Below are 13,154 nucleotides of genomic sequence, written 5' to 3' on the forward strand. Positions count from 1 at the left end.
ATTTACATTTTTTTGCATTCATAACTGTTCTACATTGCTTCTCTTCTCTCATTCAATTTCCTCACTAACTTAATCTACAAAAAAATAGTCTAGGAAATGTATTTTTAAGGCCTCTTTTCCTGTAAAAATAACCAAATAATACTAGTTTTGATAATTTACAACTCCTATTTCTTCCCTAAAAATCATTAGAGCTACTAAATGCAGAAGTTTAAGGGAGTAAGGTTATTTTTTGTCCATTAATAATATATAAACCGTGTAAAGTTTTTAAAAAGAAAATAAATATAAAGTAAGAAAAAGTTTAAATAAATTAAAAAACGCCATTTTACCAAATAATATTTTACACCTGTTAAGAATAATTTTGTTAATTTTAATTACATGTCCCACTTAATCAATTAATTTTAATCAATTTTAAATTAAATACAATCAGAATAAATCTGATTTTTAAAAAAGGATGATGTTCAAATAATTATGAAGAAAAAAAAGAGTGGTTTCCCTCATATTAAATTCGCACCTTAAACAGATATAATATATTAAAAAAACGTTTTTTTTATGCTTATGTTAGGTTAGTACATGGCCCTAAGAGATAAGTTTTCCTCTCAAAGTAAAGGTGGATGGGGGTGTTTGGTGGTCAAGAAGTAGATTTGAGTGAAAGCACCGAATAAAAAATTTTAATACATTTTCAATTCGCAATAGTTGGGGAATTCAAATCTTGCAAATTTTCGCATTCCTCATTCACATTTAAAGGCCATTTAAACGGGGATTTTTAGCAAGAAATGGGATGTCTTTCAGGGAGGGAGGGGACATTGGATTAATAAATAGTCTGGTACCCAAAGTTTAATAAACACTTTCGTTTGCATTATAACCTTAATGGTTGGCTCAAACAATCAGTATCCAAACTTTTCTTCCAATAATTTTAATCAACAGAAGCACAAATTTTGTTTGTTATCATTTGGGTTGTATAACAATTATTTCCAATGTCTTATCCCTCAAATTCCCTGAATGTTTTCATTTGTTATGGATGAAAGGGAAGGGGGGGGGGGTTAAGACTTGCAAAGCGTGATAGATGTAAGGCTTATATATTTTTTGCACTACTAGTTTCTTCTATATTGACTGTAATGAGCAATATTTTATCCGTTTACTGACTTCAATGTAGGTTAATGCAAATTTTTACCCCCCCTCCCCCCTCGTCTCAATGTTAAAATTTTTTCGCCTCAGTACATATACATACTATAGTGTACATAGTATAGCACAATTGTAGCCAATTTTGAGTCATTAAATGGAATTCATGCGAATCCGCTCAATTTTTATGCTTGGGTTACTTATTGAGCACTTATATATATGTATATAAGATGCTGCTTTTTTCTTAAAATTAAGGGTAATAACGACATTTATAATATAAAAATAAGCAACCAAAATATGCCGATAAAGGGCTACAACTGTTGGCAACACAATAAATAAGATATAAAGGTGGGAGGGGGATTCTTTAAGAGATCTCGTAACAAAATTATCCAAGTACACTTTAAAACTAAAATAAGATTGTTTTATTTATATTTATTTCAATTGAACCTAAGCCCATTTAAAAGTTGCTTTATAAGTTTTGATTCTTGGCTGTTTTTAATCCTCATAGATGTATATATTACGTGAGGTCTACAATATTGCCCCCCCCAACCCCCTTTATGAAATATACACAGTTAAGCATGATTACTTTGAATCATTAAGATAAAACAACTCCAAACTGCCACCCACACAAAATTAATGCCTTATCAAAATTATCATTTAAATGAGGGCTTTTTTTCATTACTACTCCTTCTTTAATTTTGGTTCTTTCTTTACATCATACTTTTATAATGAAATATTTCCATTTTTTTTTAATTACAATAGTAGTTAATTTTATCTCAATAAAAACTTAAGTAAATTGTATATTATCCCAAAAGTACATATCTTATTGGTTTTATCCTAAAAACTGATAAGTGGAACATTTAACCCGCCCCACCCCCTTTGTTTGTTTGTAGCCTCCACCAGTCTATCATAACCTAACCTAAAATATGCATTTAAAAACTGGGTTTTTTCTTTAAAATGATTTGCCAAATGTTAACTAATTAAAATTTTAAAAGTATTATTGGAAAAAAACAAATTTTAACAAAAATAAAACAATGAAATATTTTTGATTTCCTACTTTGTTAAAAAATGACAATTAAAGCTGTCAATTGTTAAAATATTTTAATATTAGATGCGGCCAGAAATTTTGATTAATTGGATGCGGACAACAAAATATTATCTTAGTTAAAAATCTGCCTAAAATATCTATCTCTCCCCCTCTCTTTAATTATCTATCTCTCTTTTTTCTGTCTGTTTAAGGAATTGCTAATGGCTATATAAGTAGGAGAGCAACAAATTAATATCGATAGACATGGCCAAAATGAAAGAAACTAAAAAAAATTTTTATTTTTTCAAGAATCTTAAATATAGCTTTTTATGTAATATCTATTTGGGTCAATTTTTTAATGTTTATTTACCTAAAAACTTCTACAATTTTCATTTTTCTAATTAACCTGTTTGGGTCTGTAGTATAATCAGGGGTTTCCTGAAAATTAGAAGACTCCAAGTTATGCAGCGGCGTTGCGCGCTTGTGTGTATTTTGTTACAATTTCGCACAAGCCATATTGTAATAATTATGAATGAAATTTAATATACATTATTACAGTGTGGACTTTGAGTAAACTTTTGTTTTCTTGAGTGGTTATTTTCTATTAACTTAGGTTTGAGTTTGCATGTTTTACAAAAATTATTCACTTCTTTTGGTTGTTCAAATGGCTTGATTTTAGCTCTCTAGTAAAGACAAAAGGCTATCTATACTAAAAGCTGTAAAAGATAATGTTACACTCAAGTAGATAGAAATCACTTGCTATGCCATACTCTTATTATACATATAAACTTGTGCAAACATTTTTACATTTTCAAACTCGAGTCCAATGATAATAATTAGTCTCGAATATTTTAAATTATTCAAATTCATGAAGATTTTCAGTGGGAAGGGACGTTCAGGAGGGTGGGGTGTGTTAGTGTTGAAAGATGGGAAGGTCTGTGTGTGTGTGTTTGTGTGTGTGTGTGTGTATGTTTGTGTGGTAAAAAAAGTTCTTAAGTAAGCAAACCTTAATGAGTGTACGAATTATGTTTTTAAATAAAGAATATTTTCTAAAAATATGAAATTATCATAATAAACAAACACACACTCACACACACACACACACACACAAAGAGCGGTATATGAAGAAACATTTTGCACTGATTATTAATTTGGAAACTTGTAAACGCCGCTGGCTAATAAATCCGCACATCATTCTTATTCGCACGCTGGAGAGACGGGAAATGGCAGAAAGAAGGTTCCTAAAAAGAAAGAAAGAAAGAGAAATAGAAAATCGGGAGTAGAGAACAAGGAGTTTTTACTTAATGTCTAATAATATTATAGAAAATGATTTTATCAAAAATGAAAAGGAAAAAAAACATTGATGGTAAGATTCTTATTTGCAAACATTTTAAAGGACTTTCCATGAAATAATTTTTTTTCGAGTATAGCTATTTAATCAATCTTTTCTTTATTTTAGGCAAATGGTGCCGCGGATAGCCCTGGAAACCTTGCGGCAAGTGGTTGGGGACCCCTCGGACGTTGAACTTGTATTCACCATCCTGGAAAGACTAGCAGAGGATCTAGGTAAGCGCCCCTACCATGCACAAAGGAATATTTCATATTATGAAGAACTATTTTTGCCTAAGTCTATCAGCGGGCAAAAATATCAAAGGTAAATTATTGGGTGAAAGAAAATGCAAAATAGTTTTTTATAAGATTAAACATACCTACTATCGTTAGGGAAGGGATAGATAATTGAAGAGGGTTTATTATAGTATCTAAAAGTAAATAGTATTATTTTTGTTACAAACTTTTCATCTTTTTTATTAAATTTATCCTCTACCTAAATAAAACTATCCCTTTGACAATTATATCAATTTTTGTAGAAATATATTATGATTACAAAATCCATTGGCCCGAATTGGTTGTTCTTTTCAGGGAAGCATTATAAATATTTAGGGGTGGTTTTTGGCTGTTTTCTCCCCCTCCCCCCCCCCCAACTCCAAGAGGCTGGGGGCGTAGCAACTAGTATGTAATAATGGAACAAATATGTATTCTTTTTTCTCAATTTAATAAGAGGGTAAATGTTGATAGCAGAATAAGAGTAAACTTGTAGTTTTTGCTATGGGGAGAGGGCTGGGGGGGAGGGGATAATCCCGAGGGGGCTCTGATTATGAGACGCCTCTTATAAACAACTTGTAAGTGGTCTTATGATTAAAATTGCCGGGATATAGCCGAATACATTAAAACTTTGTCTTTAATCCAGTTTCTTACTCTAGAAAACCATAAGTATGATGTATATATTATATAGTTTGGAAGCTAGGCTACTCTATGACTTGTTTATATCCCTCTAGTGATATGTCAATGAGATAAAGTTTATTTCTAAAAAACTGCTTTAAATTAACAAATCAGTGGTTAATTGACAATACCTTTTTATAAAGAGTAAAGATTGCATTCAAACAAACTTTATGGTTACATTTAAAACATTGCTGAATCACTAAAAACTATTCATCCTTGTTTTATTTATATGTACATGTTTTGATGGTTTTAATACGTCTTTGTGTGTGTGTGTGTACTTTTCTTTTTACACTAAATTTTTAATTTCTTCGTTTTTTCTTTTAAAAAATTACTATTTTAAGCATTAATACAGCTATCCTCGTAAACGACCAATAGATGCATATGGTTTAATTTTTTTTGTGTGTATTTTATAATTATGTATAAAGAAAATAAAGCCAATAATTGTTCACGTACATACATACATGTATATGGGAAGTTAAGAAAAGGGTTATGTGAAAAATTGAACCGGGGAGGTGGAGGGGGTGGATAGGAAGTCGGGGGTAAGTTTTGTGTGTTTTTACCTAGTAAACCGCAAGAACGAAGAGAACATATTGTTAATACATTTTATGACGCGGTTTCCCCCCCCCCCATTTTTTCTTCCTCCCCGTATCCCACCTCTATTCACTCCCGCTTAAATTTGCCACCGTTTTGCTCTTTCATATAATAACTTTAACTAAGCCAATCCATGCATAGATAGGCAAGATCGAGTCGCAAATACAGCATCTACAGACTATGTTCGTACATTAGAGTAATCTGACTTTACCATTACTTGATAATTAGCGCGTGGCAGCCATAAACGCGCCGAAAAGTTCCACGTGCATGATTAAACCTTGCCGATTAACTATATGCTCCAAAATCAGTGCTCAAGTTCCTTTAGGTTGCAAAAAAGCCCTCTTTTGTACTTCAGACTTGATCCGATATTTTTACCTATATTAACTTCCCTTTTCACTCTTTTAGAACATATAAATTTAATTTCTTAAACAAGTAATTTTTTTTATTACCGTTTTTCTTGCAACAAGTGGAGGGTACAGAAAAAGAAAAAATAACTAAATGTGCAATTTTTCAGGGATAAGACAATGGCCGATAAATTGGTGTACATCCCAAATGATGATACACGAAAATGCCCCTTCTACAGTTTAAAGTTATTGGTTTAAACTCAACTTAATGAATTAACCAATTAAAAATTGTTAAGCCAACGAATAAGAAAACATTGGTGACTAGTGTATAGATAGCCCAATGTCCCCTCTCTAAGGCAATTTTTATAGAAAATTAAAACATTTTTTTCAATTGAACATGATAGGTTTTGCGTTTAATCCTTTCTATTTTATTTTATTTAAAAAAACACATCAGACTTACACATCAAACATTCAATGACCCGTGTTAATCTCACTAGGCTAAACATTTATGTACACACGGGGCGTCCACACGGGGTGTAGGACGGGGTAACTGCCTCTCCAAGTTGACCCAAATGTACCTAATACAGTTACACACCTCCCACCTTTTATAGAAATACGTACTACTCCTGTAACTTTGCATATATGCGAGTGTTTTGAATAAAACAAGGATGAAAACATCCATAAGTAGCGAAGCACAAAAAAATCATGGATGGGAAAATGTACAAGTAGGCTTAAAGTGTATTTATTAAAATCAAGAATAGATTTATTGGAGAAAATAAACACATATTTTATATAATGATGACGGTCAAAGTAAATTACATAAAAGATGCTCATTTAAAGGGAAAAAATTATTGGGAATGTTGTCAAAAAGTTTCAGCCTTTTATCTTTTATAGGAGCCGAGAAAATCACGTTTCCTCCTAACTAAGACGGAGAGGCGGACATTTCAAATTATAGAGTAGCTTCGCTACTAAAAATGTTGATATCAAACACATTCTTAATTTGTGAAGGAACGCTTCTTCTTTGGGAAGAAAGAGGAAGGGGGCAATACTTTTTTTACTTTTAAATTTGCGTTATAAGCAGCTTACATTACTTAAACACACAGACACCAGCGGTCAATCTACTATAGCGTACATATACAAAGAAGCGCGTAGCGTATACATTTACACACACACACGCATACAAAAGTCTATTGTCCTTTTTTACCCCACCTCTCTCGTCTACCCTCCCCTTCTCTACACGCCCTAGATTGAGTGCCCCGCCTTTTTCTGTTTTTTGTAAGTGTTTGAGAATTTATCAATAGTGTCGATTTTAGGTTTTGTTTTGTCTCGCATAAGTTGACCAGCCTGTAATGGTGGGGGAAGGGGGGGGGGCAATCCAGATAGTTAACTGTGCATACAATCTAAAATCATTGGCTGTTAAAAAGCAATAGGCGGAGATGGGAGGTGTATAGGGGGGAGGGGGTGTTAAAGATACTTAGGTCAAGTAATTTTTGGGCGGATGTGTTTGAGGAGGGGGGGGGGGGAGGTTATGCCTTCTTACCCCTCCTTTCAAAAAATTAGGACACAGGTCATATAGAATATACATAGGTGTCAATAGATGGGTGGGAGGAGTGTACAATATATAGAGATAAATATCTATCTATCATATACTTCCTAAGCATCTCTGCATATTTTCACAATAATGAACACTTAAAAATATGTAAATAAACAAAAAAAAAGTATATATTTTTTTTTGCCAAAATCAAACTCTATTTAAGCCCCTCCACCCCTTATCTTAAATAAAAATAAATTTGAATAGTATGTATTTGTGTAAACAGTGCATGGATCTAAAGGGATAAGACAAAAGCAGAAAAATTGATGTACATCCCCAGTGTCGATAAATAAAGTTATTCCTTCTCTAGATTACAATAAGTGGTTGGACACTCAACTTAAGGAATCAACCAATTTAAATTTAGATAAGTCCCCAAGGTTGTTAAGCCAACATATAAGAAAACGTAATAACAAACTTTGGGGACTATTGTAATGAACAGCCCAATGTCCCCTCCCTCCCTGGGTTGTTTGACCGCCAATTATGTGTAAAATCAGTCAGAAAAGTCTTAATCATTAATTGATGGCCCCCCAACTGCACAGGTATGCTACACCTAACATAACTAAAATTATCATGAATATAGGAATATTCAAACATTTAAAAAATCTGTAATCCAGATTTTTTTAGCATCAAATCAATTGTATACCTACATGTCAATCTTATATTTAATAGTATAAAAAAAAGTCAAGATTTATATTGAGTTGCTCACTCCCTGCTAGTAAATATTAAAAATGGGGACAGGCAAAATTCTGGAGGTAAAAAAGAAAAGGGGTAAAAATGTAAAATGTTTAAAATATTATTTTTATGTGAATTCCTTTGCTTCCTCATATTTCCTAAAACAAATATTTTCCTTTTAGTTTATATTTTTGTATTTTTAAAAAGATATCTCTATTCTTTTCTGCTTTGCTTGCACAGGCAGACAAAATTTTGTTCTAAAATTGTTAAGGATCAATTTAAGAGAATAATGAATATTTTAGCAAAAACTTGACAATTTTTAAGACGTCAATTTTGCGCGAAAACTACCTTCAACTTGCCTACTTTTTAACCCTATTTATTTATTAAATTAAATTTGGCAGCCAAAAATCAATTTTAAATTCACAAGCCTCTAAAGAAAATCATCTTGATATCATTAATAAATGTCTAATAAAAGTTAAGGGAATATTGTCCCCTGAAATGAGCTAAAAATTTGAAATTAATGACCACCACTTTATGTAGAAAATACATACTTCAAAAAAATCTTTTAAAAATGTATTTTCGTTTAGAAACTTCAAACTTGACTAAATACTTAATAATGTTTCAATTCATCATTTTTTTTAGACTCGCACAACCTTTCAATTTTGAATTTTGTCAATTTTAAAACATTTAAGGTGTTCTTCATAGTTTGTTAGAAAGGGATTAATTATGAAATTATATCATGTTGTTTGGACGTTTGGTCGCCGCGCAAAGTAGATTTATTATGAGACACTCTGGGTAAAGTTGATTGAGTATAAGACACCATGTGAAAACTTTATTTGTAATGGGACACCCAGTACTAAACATGTTATTTATTAGTCACCCTGTGTAAAGTAGATTGATTATAGACACCCTCGGAAAACTAGATTTATCACGGGACACCCAGTAGTAAACATATTATTTATGAGACACCCCGTGTAAAGTAGATTGAGTATGAGACACTTTAAGCAAAAACTTTGACCTCATTTTTTTTTATTTCTGCTGCAAAGAATTTGATTTGTTTACTGATCATGGATATCAAGGCGTGATAGCCGCATCCGTAGCCGCGTATTTCAATCATTTGCGGCTGCTTAAAACGCCACCACTAGATGCATTTACAAATTGGCGGCAGACAATCTTTTTCATTAAAAATCCCGTTGTTATTCTTTTTTATTAAAACATTATTATTTAGATATCTTATGTTCTTATTTTTGCAAATTGGTAATAGATAGTTATTAATGCATGTATACTCAAACAATGTTTGCCTAAATTAAAAATAAATTTTTAGGCAAATTGTTGAATTTTTGCAATAAAAAGAAGTGTGTGACTGATGTATGCAGACTAATTGGTAAAAGATTTGTCCCACTTCAAGTAGGTTACATAATCGATCTTGACAGACTTTTAAAATACACACAACACACATACACATACTTACACTTATTCTCACTTACACATATAAATAATCTACGCCGTAGTAATATCCCCCTCCGGCCCCTCTTTCTCATTCTTTTCTATCACTCTTCTGATTTTCTTTTTAATGTCCTAATTTTTATGCATAGGCTTAGTGTGATACTATTAAAATACTGATGAATTCGACCTTGTTTCTGCAACGCTTTTAGTTTGAGAGGGGGGGGGGGGTGCCTAAAGGACCTTTGTTAACAAGTCTTTCTAAAATTGTATTAGTTTACAAAAGTATTTGAATATGGTTTTGTGACTGCAATAAAGTATGTAGATGTGTGTGTGTGTATAAATATGGTTGTAAGACTGCAAGTGCACACACACTTAAACTTGCAATTAATTTTATCTGATCTACAAGAATTTAGGATCCGCTTACCCATATGAGCCCCCCTCCCCCTTACTCCATCATAACACTGGTTGGGGGGGGGGGCCGGGGGGGGGGCCCGGGGGGGGGAGTACAAATTCTACTGAAACCTATAAAATCATGAGTATACAGGTATGAGGAGAAATAAATATCATTAAAACCATTTTTACATTTCCTCTTAATTACTTATTGAATTTTTAAGAACCTTATTGGAATCAATGTATACCTATTCTTTTACTAATGTAACAGGATGTCTGTTTGTCTGTCTATGTGTTTGTACTGAAGGATCTCGCTAACCGCTGAACCGATTGGGTTCTCCTTAACAGGTTAGCTTCTCATAGGTCATGGGAAGAATTCAAAACAAGAATACAATCATACAAAATAGCGTAACTTTTCAAGTGACAAATCACCTAGTTTTTCAACTTATCTTTTGGAGTCTTAAATCTTTGTCCGTTTGGTCGTTTTTTTTTACTCTCAAACCTATCCTTATCTGTTATTTGACCATATAAATAGAGGTATGCGATCACTTGCTCATTTTTTTAACATTATCAAATTTTTTCAATTTTGTGTATCATCTTTGGTGATGTACATTAATTTATCGGACATTGTCTTATCCTGTAAAAAGATCCTTGATAATATCATATAGCGCTCACTTATTTATTTTGATGTATTTTTGCGAATATTCAACACTACAGATGCAAATAATATGAGGAAGTTATTGGACACCCTGGGAAGTATGGTAGCAGCCGCGGCGCAGCGCACCCAGTTTTATCTCAATCATATCAGAATATTTAATTTGAGTGTAAAGATAGACCGTGTGTCCTTCTCTGACTGGCGGATATCATTAATTTTGTCATGGCGCTATCTTTCCAGCAGCCAGGAATCTGAAGGGATAAGATAATGGACGATAAATTGATATCATGTATCACCGTGTTATAGTAAAGTTTGGAACTAATAGTTGCCAACTATTCAGTCAAAATTCATCAAAAGTACCCAAAGTTTTGGAGTCATCAACATGGTTTAAAATTTGGATACCCTGTGCAATTTACAGACCAATGTCCCCTCCCTCCCTGCCAGCAAGGGCTCACTACCTAAAGGTTTTGTACATAGTATATACGAGGTGTGGAGTCATAACCGCATGTTTTATGCTCGCTAAAAGACTCACAAAATGCGCGGAAGTTGATTCACACTAATATATAATACGGATATCATAAAAGAATTTTTGCTTCTAAATTTTTGGCAGTTAGACTGTTATTTTTATTACATTATTATAATATTCTCTTGATTTTTAAGGATTTTGAAAAAGGTAATATAATGTTTTGCTGATAAATATCTCTTTTTTTAAAATTTTTTAAGGCCTTCTAACAAAATGAAGTTGGGGCGAAATTTTGTTTTTTATGTGTAAAGTTAAATAGTTTCATTACTAATTACTTCCAGCTTTGGAATAACAATTTCTTTAAATTGGGCTTGTGGTGATCTTTTTACTTTACTTACAACACAAGGATGAAAACATCCATAAAAACTGAGCTGACAGGCGCATACTTATATATAGAAAAGCTTTGCTTCTAAAAAATAGATATAATCAAAAAAACATTGAAAATTTAACACAAAATTTTCTGAACCAAATTAAAATTTTTTTGGCATTGTGTATATATAATTATAATTGTAGTTTAAATCATTTCAATTATCAATTAGCTCTCCAAATTTAATTAACATCAATTACTTTAATTTAATAATTAAATAATTCTTCTTTTCAAACAATTCTATTTTGTACTTTTAACGTTTTTCAATTAAAAACGAAGAATAAAGTAAGTTTAATTAAAATTGGAATATTAGCTTTGACCCATAAAGGGGAGTTTTCCCCTGACAAATGTTTTTGCACTTATTTTTGGTGGTGCTTAAACTTAATATCTTGGATATAAAGATGAATAATATAGAGTAGCCGCGCTGCTAAAAATCTTGTCTTGTAAAGAATATAAAGAAATAAGAACAAATGTAATGGGAAGCATTGTATGAATGTAAATTAAGAAAAAATGACCATATATATTTGAAATAAAAGTATGTTAGATACTGTTATATAATTAGACATTTAGGTCCATAAAAACTACACAAATATGCACATAAAATATCAAAAAATATTTATTATAAGGAAAAATGATATTATTCTATCTATATTGTTATAAAAATAATAAACCATTGAGTGATTATTTCTACATAATAGATCAGCAGTAGGTACCAAGATTTTTTTTTGGTGACAAGAATTTTTCATTGTTAACCATGAGTAAGATTCTTTTATGTTATTATGCCTAGCTAAAGTGTGTGTGTGTGTGTTTGTAATTGTTATAAGAAGGGGGTGAATAATATATCGTATGTTGCATACCAAAGCGTACCCCATTCATTTAAATGTTTAGTCAGTATCTCTTTGCACTTGCGTCCAGGGCGGGAGGGGACATTGGACTGTAAATCATACCAACCCTCAAAGTTGGCTTGAAAACTTGATTGGTTTGAGAGGCGTAACATTTCTACCAATGATTACTCTGTACATAAAGGGTAATATTGTTTATGATGATTGGGATGTACATCAATCTATCGTTTATTGTCCTATCCCTATATATTCCTGACTGTCACCAAAAAAATTCAGGGTTGCGGCACCGTAATGAAAATAATGTACACCTTTACTCCAAGGGATTCAAACCTGTGCAATTTGGACTCACGTCACTCCATGAATATAAACATTAATCAGGGGTTGATATAGGTTTCTATTATTAATCTTGAACTTAATTGGGGGGGTTTTATATATGTTTAGTTATGAGTGTCATATAATTAAATGTCTAAAAATATCTCCCCTCCACTGTTAACTTAAATGACAAACAAAAATGTTATCAAAATCGCATATTTAGTTGAAAATGAATGAAAACAATTAAAAAATCAAGAAATTCTGCATAACTTCTTATCTTAAATCCTAAACAAACTATTTTTTCTCAGCCTATCATTTTATAATAAATTCCTTCTAAGATAAATGAATGATATTGTTATGTACATTTGTTGTTATAAAAACTGCAATGTTAATTGAAAAAAATATATATTTACGTCATCAAAGCAGGTGTAATATTGGATAAAATCAATAAAATGAATACTAATAATTTATGTCATATAGAAGAAAAATTATATTTGCAGTGTATAGATGTACATCCCCAACGATGATGCACAAAAATGACCCATTCTGTAAATTACAAATTAGTGATTGAAACGTGAGGACACTCAGAAAACGTCCCTTCATTATTTTTTTATAAAACTAATTTTTCCATTTTTGTCTAGACTGTTTGATCCGGTCAGAGTTGATGGAACAGGTGCCCCACATTGCCATATATTGTCAGGAGGTGCCTGATCACCTGGGCCATGCTGTTCCCCACCATCTTCTACCACTTGTCGTCAAGTTTCTTGTCGACAATAATCATCAGGTTAGTCAGTTATTGCCTCTTTCAGTTTTAAGTTTAAAAATGTTAGAAAAAATAAAAAGCTTTATTTTTTGACATCACATTCTTCTTCCAATTTTTACAGTGTCTAAATTTTTATCTAAATTTTATTAGGCTTTTTATTTTAAATGGGTATAATTTTCCAGCATGGCTTTAAAACCGATTAATATCTGCTGGATTAGATCCGAACTTAAAA

General features: G+C 31.9%; 1 protein-coding gene across 12 annotated transcripts in view; it reads left to right on the plus strand.

Moving 5' to 3' along the window:
• LOC145322145 (serine/threonine-protein phosphatase 4 regulatory subunit 1-like) overlaps positions 1-13,154 on the plus strand; it is a 180,418-nt gene that overhangs the window by 134,769 nt on the left and 32,495 nt on the right. For all 12 annotated transcript variants that reach the window (XM_080163948.1, XM_080163952.1, XM_080163944.1 and 9 more), the window contains 2 exons: positions 3,606-3,712; positions 12,801-12,943. In XM_080163948.1, coding sequence (XP_080020074.1) covers positions 3,606-3,712; positions 12,801-12,943 — 250 coding nt within the window. The remainder of the gene's footprint in view (positions 1-3,605; positions 3,713-12,800; positions 12,944-13,154) is intronic.

This window comes from Acartia tonsa, chromosome 6 (assembly GCF_053477335.1).
Source record: "Acartia tonsa isolate MP-2025a chromosome 6, ASM5347733v1, whole genome shotgun sequence".
In the NCBI taxonomy this organism is placed as follows: domain Eukaryota; kingdom Metazoa; phylum Arthropoda; class Copepoda; order Calanoida; family Acartiidae; genus Acartia; species Acartia tonsa.